The 24,474-nt window shown below is 45.4% G+C and overlaps 1 protein-coding gene across 5 annotated transcripts in view; it reads left to right on the top strand.

The window, feature by feature from the left end:
* Nucleotides 1-2,741: 2,741 nt before the first annotated feature.
* znf423 (zinc finger protein 423) overlaps nt 2,742-24,474 on the top strand; it is a 131,345-nt gene continuing 109,612 nt past the window's right edge. For all 5 annotated transcript variants that reach the window (XM_019361973.2, XM_005463055.4, XM_005463054.4 and 2 more), the window contains exon 1: nt 2,742-3,734. In XM_019361973.2, coding sequence (XP_019217518.1) covers nt 3,695-3,734 — 40 coding nt within the window. In that variant the 5' untranslated portion in view covers nt 2,742-3,694. The remainder of the gene's footprint in view (nt 3,735-24,474) is intronic.

Below are 24,474 nucleotides of genomic sequence, written 5' to 3'. Positions count from 1 at the left end.
TTTAACCCTTTCATGCATGAATTATCACAACATCAATCAGGAAGATTTTTGAACTTCTTTTTCTAAACATGTACTTATGTGCAAGTGTTTCATCAACACTGACACAAATACAAGAAAACGGCCTTTGAATGCGTCCACTGTAGTGACCACCATGCATGAAAGGGTTAAGTTTATAAACTTCGACTGTTCAGCCTGTGGTGCACGCTGTGGCGACAGCTGCCGACGTAGCGTCTTTGTCACACAGACTGACCACTGTGAGAACTGAACTGAGACTCGAGTGCACAAAGTGAAAGAGGTTCATTACAATAAAACCACAAAATCAGAATAACAGGAGTGTAAATCTCATTTTGTCGTGCGAGTTAATAACTTCAGTATCAGATGGGTTAAATGTTTTTAGTACTACTCTGAGAAATATAACTGGTGCTGATGACATCCTTGTCTTATTATCCAAAGTGCAGACGGTGTCCACAGTATTTCTGATCCGGTTATGATCAGAAATACTGAAATGAAAACCATGAAATGTTTCTATTTTTTCATACAGGCCACTCAGATGCTCGTCCTCAAGTTTATATCAATAAGGAAATCTTTACGACTACATTGCTTAGAAGCTCTAAAGCAGCACATGACAACAAACATGTAAAGTTATCCTTTTTTCGGCCTTCAAACCCACAAACCTCACACAGACACTGCACCGATTTGTTTGGACAAGTGCATCAAAGGTAGGTTTTTCTTGTTGTTTCACAGACACAATGTAACATATACAGAATGCATTTATTAAAAAATCCACATAATTCTGGCACCTACATTTCTGTGTCATAATCTCAGCGCTCTCACATTCCACATGGCTGTGAAAGCGACTGCTGTTGAGGTATGAAATCTTTAAGCCAAATCCCCATTTTGTGGCTGTAATTCTACATCTGCCCCCGGTTTATTCCATTGATGTGCTGTCTGTATCAATTCCCACCGCACGTCTGTTGGCCGACTTATTCAGTGGCTGCTACTTGATGTTCTCTTGTTGTGTATATAAAAAAGCCAAATCCGTGTGGAGATGACAGAGGGTGTAATCGCTGGCTATGTGAATCAACAATACGACTCTTAGAAGCTATTCAGAGTGGGGCCTGTCCTTGACCCTTAAGGAGCTTGTAATGTGGGCTTTTTTCCCACTCTTTGTATTTACCGGCAGAAACGAGGAGGGGGGACAGGGGTGGAAGGAGGACCGACCGCTGAGCGAGGGCTTTTGCCCCTCCGTGCCAGCAGCCGTCACACTGGGGGAGCTTTACGTGCACGTACACACACACACACACACACACACACACACACACACACACACACACACACACACACACGGGTCTCCTGGCGTGCACTCGTTTCATTTGGAGGGAAGGGTGAAGGTTGGAGGGTGAGGAAGAGGGAGACGAGGGAGGGTATGGAGTGCACAGAGACGAAAACTCCCCCCGCCCCAAACCCTTGCAAACTCCAGCGGGGGGTCAATCTTAAAGGCTGCCCTGTCTCTCCATGGGAAGACGGGGTGGGCTGGGGGGCAGGGAGGCTCAATCTGCGGTCCTGCTGGTCAACACAGGGAGCTCCACGTTACCCAGCTATCCATGACAACCAGAGCGAGACAGGAGAGGGGAAGTCAGGGAGAGAGAGGGAGAACATGGAAAAGCTCAGCTGCGGTCAGAGAGCGCTCGGTTGGAGCACAGAGCCAAGAACAAAGCACCCAGTGATTTTCATTTTTCCCTCTTTGTCTGCCTTACATTGTCCACAGACATGTCCCTCTTTTCTTCACTGGAAATAAAAGGAGCTCCAAAGAAGACACACAAACACAGACCGACGCACACACACATATTCACATCATTGCACACACTTGTGTGGCTAATTGAATTATGTCTTTACAGTAAGTCGAATGACTTATTTTCACCGCGCGAACGCAGAAAAAGGCCATGCGCGTATCCTAAACACCACCACCTTTTGTTTCTTGAACAAAGTAGCTCAGGAGAATTTAAACCTCTGATGGAGATCCACGCTTTTGTAAACACGTAAACGGACAACAGCAGACATTTAATTTCATAAAGTGTCCATTGAAAGTGTGGAAACTGTGCTGCTCGGCCTAAACGGATAGGCTGAAAGGCAGAAGCTCCTGTAAAGACATAAACACAGAGATAAACGTGAAAACATTTTATGGTTGAATGAATGAATCTGCCTGGTACGCTCATGCTTCTCTGTCATAGACGTAAACCTTCAAAACACGCCTGCACTGAGAGGACGGTGGGATGTTTAACGATCACAGAAGAAGAAGGAAATGTTCAAAATGAATTTAGCTGCAGAATCATGATGTTACAGAAAAGGCACACCGAGAACTGAAAGTAAAAAACAATGTCTACAAGATTTAGTTACTTTACTCGTCAAAAACATAATCACTGTCCTCTGTTGGCTAAATTTTTGGATCAACATGTCAGAGGAACACTGCTGCAAAGTGATGTCGTCACGGTCTTGTTTCCTGTCACCTTGGTGATGTCACGCAATCACCGGTACTGATTACCCCGCGCTATTAGCCTCGGTTACCTCTTACGCGCTTCAATCCAGCTCCGTCTCCTCCCTCTCGACTCTCAGAGCCCCCGGTGTAGTTGTGCCGCTCGGCCACAGCTGGGCGCTGTTGCCTAACTCTCTCCACGCCTCCTCTCTCTCCCCGTCAGCACAGCCTGCCTCTCTCCTGCCTCTCTGCCTCAGCCAACCCGGGCTGTGCCGAGCTGCTCCCTGCGGGATCAGAGCGCTCCCCCGCCGGGACCCTTCTCTCACATCCCCCTGCTGGGACGCGGCTACATTTCCAGCCAAGCACTGCCTGCCTTGGCTTTATTATGTGTGTCTGCGCCGCAGCCCCGCCAGCAGAGGCAGGCAGAGGAGGAGGAGGGAGACTGGTAGCCAGAGTCAGGACAAAGAAAAAGCAGGGAGACAGAGGCTAGCGAAGGGTTAGACTCATAGAAATACTGGGCTGCTGTTAACACCGCCGTTAGGACACTGGGAAATATTAACAGAAAGAAAGCGTGGGTTGTAAAAGCAGCATTCCCCGCGGGGTGGAGATGCAGGGGAAGAGCGCAATGTCCATGCCACCAGACCACCACTGCCTAGTGTAGACTATCAGGACGGAACGCAGAAGGCTGCTCGGTTCCTGGAGGGAAACGCAGCGCGAAATAGTTTCGATAAAGTCAAACAAAGCGCGTCGAAGACGAAGCGAGCGCTGGGGAAGAAGCCACGGTTCATTTCCAAAGCAATTTCCCAAACATTCTCACCGCCTCCGGGGCTCCGCGCACCCGAAGGTTCCCGCTGTCACTTTTTCTCCCCTCTAAACACAGCTCGGGACCTGCTCAGGTGTTTGCCTCGCGCGTGGGCGGCAGCTCGCGCCCTGGTCCGTCAGTGCGCTCGGGCTTCACCGGAGAAGACGACGCGAGAAGACATTTAAAAAGCCGCTGTCGCAACGACGGGAAGTTCTCCCCTCGTTTATTCCACAGGTTCCCCCCACTCAGTCCCGGCGTGTTTGGACCAAGGGCCGCTTCGCTCTCAGAGACTGAAGCTGCCGCATTGCAACAGGCGGAGGAGCAGCGGCGGAGTGCGGGAGGACGGACAGCCGGACCGTGTCCGCCTGTAACGGAACACAAACCAACTCAAGAACGAAGAACGCAGCCCCGGAGCAGAGATGTCGAGACGCAAACAGGCCAAACCTCGCTCCGTGAAAGGTAAGAAAGTGTTTACGGGCTACTTCATGTCCACGGGCACTGTGGAGGAGAGCAGCCCGCCACCGTGACCGAGATGCCTTCTGTTGGATCGTTTAGTCCGCGTGTAGTTTTACAGCACGGGCTCGGTTTGATTTTGGTTTTTTAATTGCATGCAGCTGCTGGCTACGGCACCGTTCAAGTGAATTTAACCGGAACCTCTCAGTGTGCTCCGTGGGGTTCTGACACAGTGTCAGGTCCACGCGATCGCTGGTCTGTTTCTGACAGTGGGATGTTGTGATTGGCTTAATTAATAATCTGTGATTTAAAAAATTCAGCTGGTGCTGAGATGCTGCTTTGTATTAATATATTTGACTGTTTGACCCAAATGAAATCTCTTGGTCCCCACTCTGCGTGTCCTCGGGTCACTCGTGTTTATTTTCATTACTATAAAATTGGCTCAAGCAATTTTTTTCTTGCACATTTTCTCTTCAAATGTTTAAAACTGCAACATCATAAGAGAGATAAAGTCCACGGTGGTGTGTATGCGTTTGCACTGTTTCTAAATAATTGCAGGCTTTCCTGAGATATTGAAAATCTACCCAGGCATACATGTGAAGCTGGAATTCAGGGTTTGATTTTCTAAAAGTTTGCCAAAGTCTTTATTCTGTAAGATGGATTGAAAGAAAAAAAAAAATCTTTCTTCATTTTGCAAAAGGAGGCCTCAGTTTTCCCCATTATCATAAAAATGGTATTCATTGCTGTGCATGGGTGAGTGGGCATCATGCATGGGGGCATGTGGTGTCCTTGGCCTCCGTGTTTCCTTTATGGGACCCAGATGGGCAACGGGATGAGCTGACCATGTGGTCGCCACCCCCTCCCCCATTTCCACCACCATGCAGGCCTTTCCTTTCTGGGACTGTCTAGGAAGCGAGTGGGTTTCTGACAGTGATTCGAACCGGGCGGTTAGTTTGATTAACAGCATGACTTTCATCGACAGATTTCAGCCTCTCCTACAGGTTCCCAGGATAAGCCTGTTTCATCGGAGGCGGCGTGAGATTAATTTGTCGATAGCAGGAGGGCCACACAGGATGTCCTGACAGAACGTGTGTTCGCTCGAGGGCTGTTTCTGATAATGTGGGTGATATGTACAGGGAAGAAAAATAAGACTGCTGTTTGTCATTCCATCCAGGGAAGCAGGGTTTACATATGGAAGACGAGGTGATCGTCACTGTCCTCCAGATGCACTCAGGAATCTACTCTGAAGCCTGTTTCGATTTTTAGTTGATGCATGCGGCCCATCTCTGTTGCTATAATACAAATGGAACTGTTGAGGAATAACTACGCCTATCCAATAAAAATAATTGGATTTTGAATTTTATAAAGGAAGCGTTCCAAAAGTGAAGCTGGGTTTGACGTGTGTTTGTCAAGTATGCTGCAGAAAACACTGCATGTGTGGTTTTGGTTCTGCACCTCTGATTCCCATCTTGTTCACAGATTGGATGATAACACCATTAAAACAGTTTAGAGAGATTATTCTGGCGTGGCAGTTTTTTATAATAAATTTCCTGTCACTTGTTGATATTTCTTGTCTTTTTACAGTAAATTGCACTGCATTAATCATTCTGTGAAACGTGGGTTGAATACAGTTGTAGTGTTGTTGATACTCGGCACAGTTGGCCAGTGACTGCTGCTCCATCGTTGCATTGTGTGTGTATGTGTGATTATTCTTGCAAGATCTAAATGTTTTGTGTGTGTTTGTATGCATCATGCACACGAAGCCTGTGTGTGTGTGTGTGTGTGTGTGTGTGTGTGTGTGTGTGTCGCTAAGGCAGCCTGGATAACCAGAGCTTAGCTTTAGTCAGGCAGCCAAGCGAAGCAGAGCAGAGCAAAGCTGAGGCTGACGACCACCACAAAGGTAACACGGCCCTTGTACTGTAGCTCGCATAAGCACCATGTGTTTTGCGTACTCAGTCATCTGTGTGTACATGCATGTTGCTATCTCCCCTCCACACCTTGCCCCACTGACAGCTTGGCAAGACTGGGCATTGCGGGAAGATGGAGAAAAGAGGAGGCGAAGGGTAAAAGGTAGAGGGAGGAAAGGTGTTTGGGGCCAGTGCAGTGGCACATAGCAGGTGAGCGGGCAAGAGGGAGGGAGTGATGGAGGCCAGGATGAGGTGAGCATCACCGGGGGGATTATCTGTGTTTTCATGTTTGTCTGTCTTTCACCTGCTCACCCAACTCTGACTGGCTGGCTGGCTCAGACTGGGGTTACTGGCCAGCCAGGCATACCGAAACAGCAACAAGGACGAAATCCACCTTATCCGTCTCCTGCCAGCCACCTGGTGGCTGTGCGAGCCGATGGGTGATAAATCAATTTCTAGTTATCGTTTGTCCGAATTTATCTGAACAGGGAAATCGGGACCGTTAACCAATTAGGTTCCTGTTTTGTTTTTTTTTTCTATTGACATTCCGACTTTTTCCTGCCTGCTGGTGACATGTTGTCAACATGTGGTTCAGACTGTTGTAAATATAAACGGGAAATTAATTTTATTATTTTTTATTTGCCATTAAAATAAAAAAAACTTTGATCCGATTGCCATGAATAAGATTTGCTAAGAGCTTTTCATTGTACTTTGTAATGATGAGACATCTTCGTCATACACACCCATATAATCAAACAGTAATATTGAAGACAACCAGTCAAACCAGTCCTCGTGTTCCTCTCTCTGATTTAACACAGCCACAGTGTTCTTGCTTGACCAGCGTAGCCTTTAAAGTGATTAGGCCTTGTTAGAAGTGAGGGGACTCGACTAATTGGAGTTTGTTAATTGAACGCAGACTAATGGTGTGACGACGGGCCGTGAAGCTCGCCGATGGGGTGAGAGAAAAAGGAGGAAGAAATGAAAGAGAGCAGCTTTGCTCTTATCAAAATATTATTTCAGTGGATTAATCCGTTTTTAATGTGTCTTTAGCGAGGCGAGGCTGCAGAAATCTCCTTCTCTTCTTCTCTGTCTGCTCCAGCAGCCTCGCTATGCTATCTCTCTCCTCTTTCTCTCGCTCAGCTCTTAGCCCCTTGAGTCTCTCATGCATTATGTAGTGATGATTATTACTTAATTACACATTAATAAATCCGCTTCATTTGCAGGACATTAAACGGGAGTTGAGCGCATGTGACAGGGAGATGGAGGAGAGCGGGAAGATTGGAAGGGGCGGGGCAGGGGAGAGAAGTGGAGCACTTACTTTTGGTCTGTACAGAGCGTTGTTGCGGTTGGTCGAGCCAAAGCAGCGCTTTGACCGAGAGGGCGAGTAGGGGAGGTCGGGCTCGGTGTTGGTGTGCGCCGAGCTAAGCTCTTCTAGGCTAATGACATCTTTTCCACTCCATCTCCTCCTTTCTCCGTCGCACCCTTCTCGTTTTCATCTGCCTTTCACCAGTGTGTGTGTAAACTGATCTTCCATCTAATAATTACTGCCTGTGTTCAGCCGACTGACATCATATTGACACTGTAGCTGGAAGTTATTGCTGGATCCTCCTCTTCTTTGGGCTGCCCCCTTCAGGGGTCGCCACAGTGGATCATCTGCCTCCCCAGCATCTCTACATGTCCTCCACAGCAGCTTTACATTCGATATCCTTTGTCTGCTACATCCACTGTCCCTCTGCACGTGTCCGAACCGCCTCAGCCTTGCCTTCCTAGCATCTTTGATTCTACCACCTCCAGCTCTCTTTTTGTGAGCGCTGCTTTCTCAAGACCGTATATCACAGCAGGTCTCATTCAATGAAGATAAAATGTTCATCACAGTTTTCCCAGACACTGCAATTACTTTAATGTAACACGAAGAAATGCTGCAAATCCACCCACCGGAGAGTCTTGGTGCAGGAAACGCTCGGCTTTTGTGCTCAGAAAAATCACTTAAATAATTCATCATCAGAATGGCTTCACATTATGTTGATTGACTAATCACAGAACGGACTAATGATACATCTTGCTTCAATCACGCTAGTAGGGGATGCATAATAATTCCTGTAAGTACATGGCTTAAATGTAATAAGAAACTCTAGGATGGTAATTATTCATTGCCTGGAGTTAAAGTTATTGTCAATTAACTGCTCAAGACTTGAAATTAACAGCTGCCAACCCACCGAATGGCTAAAAGTGAATTGTGACTGGAAATGTCACTGAGTTACGAGGCAGTGAGCTCGTTTTTGATCATCCTGCTCCCACAAAGGCAAAATGAAAGTATCAATAAACAGCAGGTCATGTGATCTAAATACACGCCGCACCTTTGACCTGCAGTTCGTAGCTCATTAGAACCTCGTTGTGTTTCTCTCAAACCTTTAAAAACATTTCCTCTGATTTCAAAATGAACAGTGAATATTTGTCAAGGTAGAAATTCCATTTTTCTGACAGCGCTGTTCACTGACATTACGCACATGCCCTCGCACTTTGGTTAAAGCCCAGCATCGTCTCAATATCTGCCAGCAGTGTCAGTATGAAGGATTGTGTGCTGTGTGTATAATACAGTACAGTTATTTTCTCATTTCTCATCCACTCTCACTTTCCCGTCTATTTTTCTTTCTCCTCTTCCCATCTGGCTTTGACATTAGAGCACTTTTACTCTTTGGCAAAGCTCGCAGACTTTCATGAGGCGACTGGCTCTCATAAAATTCAGACACCCTGCACATGTGACCTGAAAACAACCATGTTTTTTAGCTTTGGTATTAGATCTGCTTTGTTTGTTTGTTGACACTGTTTCTAACAGTACAAAATAGTCCAATCAGCGTGTATACAGCCACACGGAGTTACTCCTGTATGAAAGCCCGTCGAGGCTTTGCATTAAGGCTTGCTGAACCATTAAATAGCTTTCAGAAAGCTTTGTTAAAAATTCCATTGACTGCTCGGCGGGGGGTGGATTTGAGTTTTTGGTAGTTGTTTTTTTTTTTTTTAATGGGACAAAACAAGCTAATGTAATTGGTGATTGGTGGAGCCCAGCAGTAGCACGCATTGAATGTAATGGGCTCATGTTGATTTGCACTCAATTAGAATCAAATTACGACACAATTGAAAGCTCAGAATATAAACAAACAGAATATTCCTTTTTGGTTACACACAGAACAAAAGTGCAGGTTTAAATAATAAAGAGTACTGAGGGCTGGGTTCCCTTTAGCTGCTTCAGTGTCAGGACTGTCCAGGACACTCGAACAGAACAGAGCTCATAATGTTGCATGTGACCGTAACCTGTAGTGTTACTGTAATTAAACATGGTTTTTTTTCTTTTATATAAATGTAGTCAAACTAAGACGCTCGAGTTTGTGTTGATGTCATACGAGTGAACCTCTCTGTTTGTTTTGGTCTTATTGACTGGCTCATATCAGTAAATACGGGGACATCTACAGATGATGTGATCTTCAAAGATGGTTTGAGGAGGAGCTGAAAGATGTTTCCTTTCCTTTGTTAGCTAGAATCAACACATAAAACCTGCTTCAGTTCCAGAATCAGTGCATCCTTACACTCTGCATATAATATAACCTGTACAACAGTTTTAAATGGAGCACATATAAAGTTTGCTGGGTTACTGTTTATCTTTATCATATTGGATATTTTATTATTTAACACCCTGTGTTTGTTTTCACTGTTAATTTTTTTTGTTCCACTCATGAGACTTCTGTCCTTAAGTGTTCCAGTGATGAATGACTTCATAAATCAAAGAGTATAGGAACCGTTCCTCATCAGGCAGAGCGGGAAATTTGGGTTTTGTTTGAAATAATGGATGAGAGAAGGTCATGTCATCCGGTAGGCTTGGTTAGGTTTTATTGTGTGTGTGTGTGTGTGTGTGTGTGTGTGTGTGTGTCTAGAAAGGGTGAAGTCCCTCAGTGAGGTGTGTGTATGCCAGTGACAACTCCTTATCAGCGGCCAGCCTGGTGTGGTTCTGTGTGTGTGTGTGTGTGTGTGTGTGTGTGTGTGAGAATGGGGCGTCATGGGCCAGGACTGTGCCATTGTAGCGGCTTAGCTAGCCTCGTTTATCAGCTGCGAACTCACTGGACCTTAACACACACCCACCCCTCTGGAGACACACACGCGTGCTTGTGTGTGTGCGTGTCACAGTGTAGCTGAGCTCGGTGCATGCCTGTGCCCTCAGCTTTTAAGAAGAGAAAGATGATGCTGTGTGACTACACACACACACACACAGCCGTTCCAGGCCCTGCTTGCCAAGCCCGTATCCCCCACCACGAGATGGTCTCAGAGGACTTGGACCCTTCTAAGTTTCCTACAGTCTGTGTGTGCATGTGTGTGTTTAAGCTTGTCTTTCAGTCTCTTATAGGCTCATTCTTTGTTCGCTCACTTTTTTGCCTGTTCTGTTTTTCTGAAGGCTTTGGGGTGTTTGACTAGTCTTTTGTATTGTAGTTTGTGTTGTCTTAGTTGGAGCTTATTGGATCCTTAGGTGTTGCAGTAACTTCAGTGATCCATCGATATGTCCGTTATCTTCCATGATATCTATGAGGCGTTGCGAGGTCCCGGCATAAGAACAAGAACGCTAACATTACAAACAGAAATGCACACTCTGTTTGGTCTGTTCGGTCCTCCTCGTCTTCCCTTTAGCCTCCTTCCCTTCTTCGGCTCCTTTGCCTTCTAACAACCTCCCTCCCTCAGTGATCTCACCCTGCTTCATACTTCTTCATATTCTGTACATTAAACATTAGTGGTGGGGGCAATTAGCAGCGCCCCTCTGCACACCTGGCTGATGCATAATATATTTATTGGGCAGGCCTCTGCCTTTCTCTATCTGACACACACACACACACACACACACGGTTGTTGGAAAGATGGCGTTTGGGAAACGCGAGGACTCTGTGTGTGTGAGAGACATTTGTATCTCCAGGTCTGACCTTGTTTAACCCTCTGAGGTTGAGTTTTAGGACAGGTTAAAGGTAAAAGGTTAAATCAAGCTTCTTTTTCTTGCTTGTCTGAGATTGCTCTAGGATTCCTATTTTTTAATGTGCATTACTCTTTAATACATGAACCTTTCTCTCTTGTTTTTTATGATTGATTGATATCTTTAGCTCGCTTGGCTTTTGTCTGTGCGTGCACACACAGCCACACATGCAGCCTGGACCCAGACTAATGTGCATTGTCCTCAGAGCATGGAGCCTTCAACAGAACAAGCTGCTTGTGTTGTGTTCCTTTTTTATTAAACACTCTGCCAGGTCTTTGTAGCGCTCCCTACTATAGGCCTACCAATGGTTCTTTTTAGTGCCGGAGTCTTCAGTTGGTTTTTCTAACTCCTTTCTATTCACCTCCCAGTCAAAAGGCACGGGCGCCCTGCTGTGACACTTACAATGGAGCGAGTGAGAGCAGGAGAAAGTGGAAGAGGGTGAAAGAGACTCCATACTGACAAATACACTGAAGAAACATTTTCAAAGAAAATGGAATTTTTTTTGCTCCTTGCTTTTGGAATTTAACATTATAATAATAGTCAAGCCTAATTTTCTCCTCCTCTTACTGGTTTAAAAAAATCACACCACTTTATATAAATACAAGCTTGAATCAGATGGACTGAAAATCTGAATCCAGACTTGGAGCCAATGTGCTCAGCAAAGCTTTGTCCTATATGTGCCGCCTCTAATCGAGCTGTTCTGTGTGAATCATGACAGTGAAATGGGTGTTGGACAGAAACTGATAAAGCAGAGAGAATAAGAGATTGTATGTTGGTGAGTGCAGACCATGTTTAAAAATGCAGAGGTGCTTTCTGCCATAGACTCCTCTCTTCTCCTCTCCTCTCCTTCCTGCACTGCATGCTGGGAGTGTGAGTGAATGGATGTGTGAAGGTGTGTGTGGTGAGTGCGTGGAGCTGCTGAGTGAGTTTGGGACGTTTGGACTGTTTTTTTCCAGAAAACTTTGGGCTTATGGGTGGTTAAAAGGTAGGTAAGTAAGTAAAGTTTATTTATTAAGCGCTTTTCATAGACAGGTAGTCACAAAGCGCTGCACACAGAGATTAAAATAAACAGTACGATAAATAGCAAAATGCACAATATACACAATATAGAGTTTAAATGTAAATTAAAAATATAAAAATGTAAAAAGCATTGGTCAACAGAAAGCTTGTTTAAACAGTAAAGTTTTTAACTGTTTTTTAAAGGATTCCACAGAGTCAACCAAACGTAGTTGTAGAGGTAGACTGTTCCACAGCCTTGGTGCCACAGACTGAAAGGCTCCGCCCCCTTTCGTCTTCAGTCGTGTTCGGGGAGCAACCAACAAACTCTGAGTCTGAGAGCGGAGACGGCGAGCAGAAGCGTGTTTTGTGAGAAGCTTGGATAAATAATCTGGGGCCTGGCCATTTAGTGCTCTGTACGTTAAAACAATAATTTTAAAACGAATTCTAAAATCTATTGGGAGCCAATGTAAAGAACATAAAATAGGAGTGATGTGAGCTCGCTCGCTAGAGCGAGTTAGTAGTCTGGCTGCTGCGTTTTGTATAGCTTGGAGGCGAGAAAGAGATGATTTATCCAAGCTGGTAAACAGGGAATTACAATAATCTAAACGCGATGACACAAATGCATGGACAATTTTTTCCAGTTGTCCATGTAAGGCACGTTTATTTCATTGTGTTGTGTGAAGTGAAGAATTTTAGTTAATTGGCCAGTTTTACCTTGAGTCATGGCGTCCCTCCCTAGTGAGGGTTCGCCTCCCCTGTCTATTAGACATGGGGCCAGGGTGGTGGCACCCCAGCAGTACACCGTTGAGCAGGTTCTGCTAGCTGTTGGTGAACAGGCGGGCCATGAGAACATAGCTTATGGCTCTCGGATGAACAAGGCTGTGGTTGCCTTTCTCCATGAGGAGTGCTTGATTCACCTGTTAGTTGAAAGGGGGATCATTCTGGATGATTTGTTTGTGGCTGTTTCGTCACTGTTTGTGCCATCTACGCGGGTCACCGTGTCCGGTGTCCCGCCGTTCATCCAGAATGAACTGCTTGAAAAGGAACTGACCCGCTTTGGCAAGTTTGCTAGCGGGTTCAGGGTTGTTCGTCTTGGCTGCAAAGACGCCAGGCTGCAGCACGTTCAGTCACTACGAAGGCAGGCCTTCATGTATCTGAACGATCCTTCGCAGACACTGGAAGTGTTGTTTAAAGTGAGATATGAAAATGGTTTATATACTGTTTACGCAAGTGCAGGTAGCATGAAGTGCTTTGAGTGTGGTGATGTTGGCCATAAACGCTCATCCTCCCCTCACAGAGAGCAGGAGGTGCGCGGTGACACAGGTGACCAAGAGGCTCATGCTAGTGGGGCAAGTGAGCAGGAGTGCGCTGTAGATGCCGGTACGGGAGAACAGCCGGCTCGTAGCGGTGCGGACGAGCAGCCGTCTACGAGCAGCGCTGTCATGGGCGAGCCGCTAGCGGCGCAGGGTGACAGAATGGAGGTCGCAGCCACTGCTCCACAGGCTGCGCTAGAAGAACAGGGGATAGTACAGGGGACCAATGAGGTGGAGGATGGATGTGATGACATACAGGACGGGGAAAGTGTGGAGGAAAATCAGGACAGTGGACACACCAAAGCAACGGCAAGTGAGGTGGGTGTTGCGAATGTAATTTCAGGTTCTTTGAGCGCAGAAAATGAGGAAGACGACTTGTTGGAAGATGATTCCCTGTCACAATGCTCTGATATTGTTTCACAAGAAGACCATCAGCAGTCATATTCCTTAGAAGATATAAACCGCTTTTTGGATGAGACATTTGGCATGCAGTCTGTGGAAGTCACTGAGTTTTTTCCAGATGTCGATCTATTTATAAAATCTGTTCTGAAAATAAGAAGAGTTGTTGGTTATGAACAGTTGAGCAAACAGAAAAGATTCCGTCTTAAAAAGATCCTGACTAAGTTGAGGAGGGAAAAACGAGGAAAAACTCCTTTAAAAGCATAGTAAAATGTTTGGAGCACTAAGGGTGTCTTTCTGGAAGCGTCTCACTGTCTTTTCTCTTTTTCTCCTCCTCTTCTCTCTGTCTTATATGGCGAGCTTGAGAGTAGGTACACTTAACATTAATGGGGGTAGGGATAGGGAAAGGCGTGCAGTCTTAGTGGAGCTTAGCAAGAACAAAAACATTGATGTGTTCTTTTTACAGGAAACACATAGCACCATAGATAATGAGACAGAATGGGGAATGAGTTGGAGTGGGCAGGCTTTTTTAAGTCATGGTACCAACCTCAGTGCAGGTGTAGCAATTTTATTTTCTAGGCCCCTTCACCTGTCACATGTTTCTGTCTGTGAGATAGAGCAGGGAAGGGCACAGGTGGTAAAAGCAACCATCAAGGGAATTTCTTTTGCTTTTATGAACGTATACGCCCATAACTCAGCTGCGGGTCGTGTGCGATTATTTCGTAAAATTAATGATGAGTTATCAAAATTAAATAGCGGTTCAATAATAGTGGTGGGAGGGGACTGGAATTGCACAACCCACCCTTCAGTTGACAGAAACATAGGAGAGCCCCGCCCACCTTCGGGCTCACTTTTGTCTACAATTATTCTTCAGAATGATTTGTGGGGAAAGCTCCATCCCACAGCCAGACAGTATACGTATGTAAAAGTTTCTGAGAGCAATGTGAAGGCAGCTCGGCTTGATAGATTATATATCAACCAGATGTATAATAATAGACTAGTTAAAGCAGAGATTTCACCTGTTTTAGAAAAGATCATCATTTAGTGACTGCAGATATTTCTTTATTGATGCATTCTAACATCTGTTCGCACTGGCGCTTTAACGTGCAGCTGATTCATGACGAAGAGTTCTGTCGAGCTTTTTCTGACTTCTGGTGCCACTGGAAACTAAGGAAAACGGACTTTTGCAATTTGGCTCAATGGTGGGAGGTGGGGAAAACACAGATTAAGCTTTTTTGTCAACAATACACGTCACATGCAACGGCCACTGTTAAGGGCTGCTTTGAGGACTTAGAACGAGAGCTCAAGAGGCTAGAGACTGAGATTATAAGTGGGACAGATAATACAAATTGTACCTGGGACAGTAGGAGGAAGGATTTGGGCAAGTTTCTTCACGAAAGAGCAAAAGGTGCTCTTATAAGGACTCGGATTTCTACCATTAAAGAAATAGATGCCCCAACAAGGTTGTTTTTTAAGCTGGAGAAAAGGGTTCGAGAGTCACACCAAATGTTGCACCTAAGGCTTCCAAATGGGAAGGTGACATCTGACTCAGTAGAAATGAGGAAGCTCGCCATTGACTTTTATGCCAGCCTCTTTAGTGCTGACACGTGTGACCCTGAATGTGTGACGAGGATGCTGGTGGGGCTGCCACGGCTGGATGAGGCTGAATCGGCTGTGTTGGAGTCTGCTGTTTCTTTTGAGGAGATGTCTTCAGCGGTTCAACAACTCAACGGTGGTCGGTCATCAGGAGTTGATGGTCTTCCTGCGGAATTTTACCAGGAATTCTGGTTGCTGCTAGGAGAGGACATTCATGAGGTTTTCACGTACTGTATGACCACTGGGATCTTGCCAACAAGTTGCACGAGGGCAGCTGGGCTTGCTCAAAAATTGTAGGCCTGTCTCTTTGCTTTGTACGGACTACAAGATTCTTGTAAAGTGTCTTTCTAACAGGTTGAAGACCTGTATTGACATGATTGTTGATGTGGATCAAGCATACTGTGTCCCTGAAAGGACTATTATGGACAACTTGTTTTTAATTCGAGACATTATTGATCTGACCAAGCTCAAGGACTTGGATGTGGGGTTTTTATCTCTGGATCAAGAAAAAACTTTTGATAGAGTTGATCACCATTATTTGTTTAAAACTTTAGAAGCTTTTGGGTTTGGGAACATTTTCATTTCTTGGATCAAATTGTTGTATTCAAACGCTGCTGTCATGTTAAAGGTAGGGGGAGGGTTAAGTCGGCCTGTTCCAGCTCAGAGGGGCATCAGGCAGGGGTGCCCTCTTTCTGGTATGTTGTATACGCTGGCCATTGAACCCCTTTTACACCATCTTAGACAGGGACTCTCAGGTTTTACCTTTGAAGAAGCAGGAAGTCCAGTAAAATTGTCAGCTTATGCTGATGATGTTACAGTTTTTATAACCAGTCAAAGTGATATTAACACACTCAGACAGACACTGGACTTATATGAGCGAGCATCCTCCGCGAAGGTTAACTGGTCAAAGTGTGAAGGTTTCATTTTGGGAGGGTGGGTTGATGAAGAAGAGCCGGTGTTACCGGCAGACTTACAGTGGAACAGGGAGGGACTGAAATGTTTGGGAGTGTTTTTGGGAACTGATGCTTTTCAGGGGAAGAACTGGGAGGGTGTTGTTGAAAAAATTGCCGCCCGGTTGTCTCGATGGACTTGGGTCCTGCCACAGTTGTCTTACAGGGGAAGGACTTTGGTTGTTAACAACCTGGCCGCTTATGTCCTCTGGCACCGTGCTACTGTTGTTGAACCTCCAGCCTCTCTTCTCAAGGAGATACAAAAAAGACTGGTTAATTTCTTCTAGGGAGGGTTTCACTGGATCAGGTCTGCTGTGCTGTCTCTACCTGTGTCAGAGGGGGGTCAGGGTTTGATTGTTCCGTCTTCAGACAGCACAATGGTATCTTTATCAAAGACAACAACCACCCTGGTTCAAGACTGCATTTACGCTGCTTCACAGAATAAAGGACCTTACATATGACAAGCACCTGTTTCTTATAGACTTAACTGGCATGGACCTTTCGCAGACCTCTGTTTTTTACCAGTCTGTTTTGACTGCTTGGAAGACTGTTTTTAAAGTACAGAGAGACTGTTCTCAATTTTATGGTGATGTTGGTGAGGAGCCTCTTTTTTACAATCCCTTGGTGCCAAGTAGGATGCTCAGCACTGCTAGTGTGCAGAGGTTCCTCGTAAATGCTGGTCTTACCAAGCTGGCGGGCCTGAGGACGGCAGGGCAGTGGAAAACGGCTGCCAAGTTGGCTCAGGAGACTGGGATCAGGTCTCTGTGCTTTCTGGAGAAGCTGGTGGAAGAAGTCATGGGTGTTCTTCCTGGACTCGCTCTGCAGGTGGTCAACCAAGTTCAGCTGACTTCCCTTCGCTGTCTGTTTGCGCCGCAGTTGGGGAGCAGGATGAGGAGGGAGGCTCTCTTCTTTCCTTTCGAACACCTGTTCTGGGTGACCTGTCAAGGATTTCAAAGAAGGCTATATATAGAATAGAATAGAATAGAATAGAATAGAATTCAACTTTATTGTCATTGCACATGTCACAGGTACAGGGCAACGAAATGCAGTTTGCATCCATCCAGAAAGTGCTTTAGTCGTGATATATATATATATTACATATATGAGGTGGCTGTAAAGGTGCTGAACAGGGGATTGTTGGCTGGTGTTCTGGAGTCGGTGGTCAGGTGTGTTGGCTTCGGGGTCATCTCCGAGGGGCAGCTGGAGGTCCCTGTACAAACCTCCCATAGAGAAACGCAGTGCGGATCTCCAGTGGAGGATAGTGCATGGGGCCGTGGCTACGAACAGACACGTGGCACATATGGATCCACGAACAGGGAACCACTGTCTTTTCTGTCTGACTGAGGAAACACTGCAGCACCTGTGGCTTGGCTGTTCCAGGCTAGCTGGCCTTTTTTCATTGCTGCGGCAGTGGCTTGCTGGCCTTGGGAGTGTTTTGGAGGAGGGTCTCTTTATCCTGGGTCCGAGGTACTCTGCAGCGCAGTGTAGGAAGGTTTGCTTGATTAATTTTTTATTAGGTCAGGCGAAGATAAGTATATGGCTCACAAGGAGGAACAAAATGAAGGGAACAGGATCTGTTAATTTAGAACTTATGTTTAAAGGGTTGGTGGGTGCACGTTTGAAAGTCGAGTTTGTTTATTACAAGATGGTGTCCAACATTGAAGAGTTTGTCTCTATTTGGGGCATTGATGGAGTTTTGTGCAAAATAACTGATGATGATTTAGTTCTGAATTTTTGAAAAAAGACGAATGGAGTGTTTTCTGGTTTGGTTTTGTTTTTTGTGTTTATTGTATTTGGGTGGGGTTGATGGTGGGAGGGGAGGGTTGTTCATATGTTGATTTGGCATTCATTTTCAGTTATGGTCGTGAGTTGAAGTATTGATGCAATAAAGGTGTGTTAAAGGTCAAAGGTCTCCTCTGCTCTCCTCTTGAACGTTAAACAGTAAAATAACTACATTTGTGGACAATTTTCTCTGAATGTCTGTAAATATATTTCTTGTTTCTCGGCTTTCTAAGCCACTCAATTGAATCCAGCAGAGAACAATAACAGTTTCAGCTGAAATGCACGTGGCCTGCAGCCTTGTCCTTTAATTCAATTCAGTTAAGGTTAGGTTCATTTATATAGTGCCAAATCATGACAGTGGTCACCTTTATACTGTAAGGCAAAGACCCAGCAGTGTTCTGGAGACTGTCAACTAATAATTTGTGCTATCTGACTGTATAGATACTTTATACGTTTAGCTGGGTATCCTCTGCATAACAATATAAAATGGATGCTATGTTTTCTAATAATGTTGCCTAAAGAAGGCAGATGTAAAGTACTTGGCCCAGAACAGAAGCCTGTGACTGAACTGTGTGAATAAGATTCATTTATATGGAGAAATTAGAGTCTGTTAGGCAGAAACCAGTCAAATCACTGGAAGGCATTTCCTTTAATATCAGTGGTTCAAAATAATGTGATTAGCAGAGCATTGAATGGAGCACTGAGGCCATCGAAGATTGTTTGTAACCTGTGATAAATAAATCCTGACTAAAATTTCTCAAACCGTTCCTCTGGAAAACATAACGTAGCTGTCTGATAACTATCTGTTCAAGAAATAAGGAAACTGATTGGTCCATAATTAGCTAAGACAACTGGAGAGTAAAGAAAGCAAAGGCTTTTTAAGTTGTGGTTTAATTGCAACTACCTCGAAAGCTCGTGGTAGATATCCTGTTAATATAGATAAATTCTTTGAACAGCTTAGTAGGAATGGGGTCTAACAGACATGCTGATGATTTAGAGCAAGAAGTTAGTTTGGAAAGTGAGACGGAGTCTAAATATTAGCAGTCCTGACACAATGATGCTGTTTATAGCTGTGTTTTCCTCAGGGACCAGGAAACTTTGGACAAACTCATTGTTTTTCCACCACTGGGACTTGGAAAAACTCTCCCCTTTAGCAGGTAGTACTTTCTGAAAGTTCAGAAACTTTGGAGGTGAAGCTTGAAGGTTTCACTCGGTCCGTCTCAGTCAATCTTCACAGTAATTGGTAAAATCAGAGGATCTGCTTTCCAGTCGGTAAAACACACACACACACAGTTTTCCAGCGTTAGAGTCTTTGTGCAGTTCATCTGTATTACGCGACATAATTTTGGGCTTTTCAGGTGCAACATTTGTGCAGGTGTGGGCCTGCAGTAGGCTGACATTTATCTTACCTTTAAAAGATTTGGCTCAGGAGTCGGGATTTATTACCAAACATGAACTTCTTGATCATTTTCCTTGCAGTAGTGGGGACAGATAGTTCTGCTGTTCCATAATTTAAGATGGAACGTCCCGAGGAACGATAGCTGGGATTCAAAGTCTAACTCGGTTTTAATTTTACCTGCAAAAACATGAAACACCCAAAAGTCTGAATAAAGTTCTTTAAAAATGAGGTTTCAAAAATGGAAAGTACATTTTCTAAGATGCTTGATTACACGTCTGCTCAAACAAACAAGCAGCCACGCTCGGAGCGCACACGCGCTGTGTCTGTATATTTTTCTTGTTACTCCCAGAAGGAGCGTGACTAGCGAGTTAATCTGTCCGCCAGCGATGCGGTATGACACAAAGCTGTTTATTTCCCTTCTCCTCTCTCTCTCTTTCTCTCTCTGTAAAGCCTAATCAAGTTTGTATCAAGCTAAATAATGCCTTAGCGTGAAATTGGTGTCTTCAGTCAAAAAGCACTCCTGAGCCTGTAGTACAAGAGAAGGCAATTATGTACCCTCCACCCTGCAGCCCCGCCTCCTCTTAGTGTTCATGTAGTGTGTGTGTGTGTGTGTGTGTGTGTGTGTGTGTGTGTGTGAATATGCACCAACTGTACCTCATCATGTCTCTCATCTCCTTCTGGCATCATTCAGGTCTGTTGCTGCTCAGTCTTGTCTCTGTGAACTCTGTACCTTCATATGACGTGTGTGTGTGTGTGTGTGTGTGTGTGTGTGTGTGTGTGTGTGTGTGTACCAGTCTGTAATGGTGAGTGGAAGCTGCTGGGGAAACTTCTAGTTCAGTTATTTCTGGAGCCTTCCCTGGAGTCATGGTACTCTGGAGAAATGCTCTCCCTCTCCTCCTCCTGTCCTACTCCTTATGCTTCCTTTCGCTGCCCTCCTTCACCTCTCGTCCTTCCTCACTGCTGCTTTCTTTCTCACCTCTGTCTCACCTTCTGCTCTTCTTCTCCACCGCCTTTTTATCCTCCTCTTTACACCCTCCTTCACTTCCTCTTTCTTCCTCTGCACGTCTCTTCTGCTATCGATTCGTCTTCCCGCCACACTCTCTCTGACAGACAGAAAAACAAATGTCAGATCAGAGAGGCTCTTTAATCTCAAGCTGTGTTGTTTGGCCCTGAACATCAGCTCTGTACTGTCTGTGTGTGTGTGTGTGTGTGTGTGTGTGTGTGTGTGTGTGTGTGTGTGTGTGTGTTAATAGGAAGCCCTTAAAAACCTTGTTGTACAGATGAGTTCGTGCGAGTCGCAGGACTAAAAGATAAAACCGGAAAGTCTTCTTACAGCAGCATGATTGTTTTCTACAGCAGCCCTGGAAATATGTGACAGCAGCAAAGCATGCGTGGTTATGTTGGTATATTTTGGTAAGTTCTGGGATGTGTGACTCATTTGGGCACCGCTGGTTAGTCTGCTGGTTAGAGGGGCGTTCGCACAGGGACTGATTTACTCTTGCATCACTGTCTTGCTGATGGCAGGTCGCTCACTGACACGTGTGCCTAAATAACACTGTAATGCATTTGCTGCCTTGTTATATGTCACTGTCGCTGATATATTGCTGATATGCGTCGCTGCTGTCGGTTCAATTGTTTACCTCAAAGTTAAAAAAGAAGTTTAACTTGGGATCCACCCGCTCTGCATCAGCCAACGTGAGGTCGTTCAGTCTCACTGACCTTTACTGGTCCACGGTCCCCACATGGCTCTGACTCGCCTCTGCCCGGTGTAGCCAATGAATACCCGGGCAACGAATAGTCATTGTTTACAAATGGAACTGAATTTAAAAAAGCAGCTGTCTGATGCTTTATTCCTCATTTGCACTTGGTCCATATATCCTGTTTATATCACTGCAACCAAACTGGCTCAGACTTGGCTGGCCAAGATGACAAATGGAAACCAGAAGGCTTCCAGGATCAGAAAAACTGGTCCCTCGCCTGCAGATTATTCATATTCATTTGCAGAATCTGTTGATAGAGATTACAATCACAATGACCTTGTACATAAAAGAATGAACAGAGAGGTTGTTCATGACAAAACGGCGAAGACGAGGACTTCTGTAAGCAGAGAGGAAAGAAGAAATGATCGCCGAAGCTAAGAGCATTTCAAAATCTGTCAAACGAAATCAGATAGAAACAATTCGGATTGAAAGAGAGAAAAAACACGAGAGGAGAGAAAGCAGAAAAAGAGGAAAGAGAAAGATAGAGAGGGCGATGGAGCTTGTCCGCCAGGCTTTGTGTGGTTGTTGTTCTTTCTCGCTGCCATCCATCTAAGCCCTCTGCTAACTCTGTCCCTTTACACACACACTCACAAACAAAAGCACACATGCACGCACACACACACACACGCTGTCCCAAACCTCAGACTAGCCTGGTGTTTCTGGCCAATGGCTCAGTGCTTGGGATGTGTGTCTGTGTGTGTTTATGTGTTTTAAGGCTGTTTTGTTCAGAATGCAGGCAGGCAGAGAGAGCGGTTTTACTGCTGATAAAAGTATTTGGTTAATCAGCTTCTGTCCCTGTCCCCTGACTCTGTGTGTGTGTGTGTGTGTGTGTGTGTGTGTGTGTGTGTGTGTGTGTGTGACACAGGCCATTGAAGTTTGGGGGTCTCCCGAGGGGCATGCTGGGGATGTAGATTGGCATCAGCCCTCGGCCAGTAGCGTCACCAAGTTGTTCCTGAGGGAAAGGGAGGGCAGCCAATGAGAGAGTCATCGGTGCTATAGGGAAAATGATGGGTGTGGGGGCAAGGAAGTGAGTTGGAAAGGGGAAGTAAGAGAGGGAGAGCGAGTAGACGGGAAAAAATGAGTGTCTAGGATGAGAAGCAGAGACGGACAGATAAAGAGAGAGGGAGAGAGTCGGATGACAATTACCCTCTTGACTCCTGTCCAGCGCTAGTTGTCAATCAGCTTGTCCCTGTGGGAAAAGGATCCGCCTATCATTGGCTACAGTGACCCACATCCCGCCTTTCTGGGCTGTCTGGCCGGTGCGCGATTGGCCAGAGTGACCCACTCGTCAAAGAGATCTGGGAACACCAGAGCCTTGGGCTGCTCTGGGAATAAATGGCCCTGATACTGTGCATGTGTTGTTTAGGAGGGGAAAAGACAAAGGATTCGCTTTGTGAGACTGGAACTGCTTTCATGGGACAGCAGAGAAGGAGAAACAAAGATAGAAGGGAAGCGAGTTGGTATGTGGTGGGAGAGATAAAGACAGAGAGAGAGAGGGGAACAGGAAATACATTTAAATGGGTGCTGCAGTAAGAGCGAAGGAAAAAAGCATGGAGGCTGAGCACGGATCCAAGAATCACTTAAGAAAGGAGCAAATATGAAAGAAAGGTGGTAGGAAAATACTGAAGAGGTAAAGGTAGAACAGACGAGGGAGGGGGGGAGAGGATGCCAATAATGGAGGAGAGAGGGGAGAACGAGGTAGAGTGTGTGTGGATAACTGTGCCAGTGACAACAACTGTGTAAATATTTGTTTATGACAACACGATCATGATGCAGAGGCAGAACTTCATGTTGCAGCCCTCCTCTGCTGCTTTTCTAAAATCTGATGTGCAGAAATGAAAAACGGAGGATTGGACGACTACCATCCAATCTGTAGTATATGTCACAGTACTGCAGTCTGTCTCTGAGGTACTGTGGTACACGGGGAAATATTTGCAGCGTATGACAGAACTCACATTCCCAGGCTGCTCCCAGGTGTTCGATCATCCCCTCTGCAGCCTTTATTTGTCACAAAAACACATTTTTCTGAATATCTAACTTGTTGGGTGTCTTTGAAGCAGAGAGGATTAATTACTGAAGCGTCCAACAGCGGCAACTTGCAGGCGCTCCGAGACAAACCTGGGCTCTGAGAGCTTCCACGACCCAACGGGCTCAGCCTGTGCAGACTAATTGCATCGTTGATGGTTCGTTGTCTAATTTCTGCACGTTTTTGACCCGGACACCGGTGTTGTGAGTCCGTGTGTGTTTTGTCACTGTGGACGCCCTGGTATAATCGCATGCTTGACTGGCTAATGAACCGTGACAGCCCATTATAATGCAGACAGGAGTGTTGCTGTACTGTCACTTACTGTGTATGTGTTATGCATGTGTTTACATCTGATTATTTGTCTGCTGGTGTACAGGTGAGTCAGGGGTGCCCAACATAAGGCCCAGTGGCCAGAATCAGCCCAGCAAAGACTCCAGTCCAGCCCACTGGACACCTTTAGAAAGGAAGGCGTAACATTTGGACGTTTCTCACTTGCATAGACCTCCCCACGGCCACTCGTACTACACCAAAGTAATTAAGTAGAAGATAAACAGCTGAATGACAGAAATGTCCAAGTTGTCCACTGTATACTTCTTTATAGTGTCCACAGTGTTTGAATGGTCGAATTTTCTGTTTCATAATTACAGGACAGTCTAGGAAATGAACTTTTGTACCAGTTGTTAGAAGAACTGTGCTGACAGATTGATTTCTTTTACCTCACCAGCGTTTCTCTTCAGCATTTTCATGTAGAAAAATTGAGATGTACAGTTTTTTCTTATATCACGATATCACCGTGATTAAATGCATCATTAAACTCACACTGACAGAAAAGAGAGTTTTACTGGTTTTGCCCACTTAAGATCAAAGTGTGTCGCATGTGGCCCGTGATGGAAAGTGAGTTTGACAGCGTGGGCCAACCTCGACCCCAGGCCCCTACACCTGCTCAACCAGGTGAGATATTCTGTATTTACGCTAATTAGTGGGAAGTACTCAGGCCACCAAATCACAACCAAATAGTCTGTGTTTATGCTCATGCAGTAAACCAGGTGTTCTTATTTATAGTACTCGATAGGCGTCCTTAAGCACACGTCTAGGACTCACATAGACTCATAGACGAGGTGCCTCAGGGGTTAGTAAAAGCAACAGCACGTGTGTGTGTGTGTGTGTGTGTGTGTGTGTGTGTGTGTGTGTGTGTGTGCGCGTGTGTGTGCGTGTGTGTGTGTGCGCGTGCGTGCGTGCGTGCGTGCTGATGCTCCAAGGATTCCCAGAAGCTTCCTTCTTACATGGTGTCACCCGTGTGTCGTGCTCCGGGGGTTTCATTTGTGTTTTTGTTTCTGCGGCGTGTCGGATTGTTTGATCTTTAGCCATCTGCTGTCTCAGTCATTTTCTGCCTTCTTGCCAGTGTCTGTAGATTTTGGGCTGTGATCATGTTACTTGGTGATAGCATCTTAAATCAATATCACAATTAACTGGTACGAAATGACACGAATGCTTGTGACTTTCTCTCACTAGTGATGTAAGTTCTGCAACTTCATTTGCCAAAAATACACCTGTCTGTTAACATGTAGCTAACGAGAGATTGTGCCTGTCGGAAGCTGCTAGTGCTA

This window comes from Oreochromis niloticus, linkage group LG7, assembly GCF_001858045.2.
Source record: "Oreochromis niloticus isolate F11D_XX linkage group LG7, O_niloticus_UMD_NMBU, whole genome shotgun sequence".
NCBI lineage: Eukaryota > Metazoa > Chordata > Actinopteri > Cichliformes > Cichlidae > Oreochromis > Oreochromis niloticus.
The sequence above is the reverse complement of the archived record's forward strand: the minus strand, read 5'-3'. Positions and strand labels throughout refer to the sequence as shown.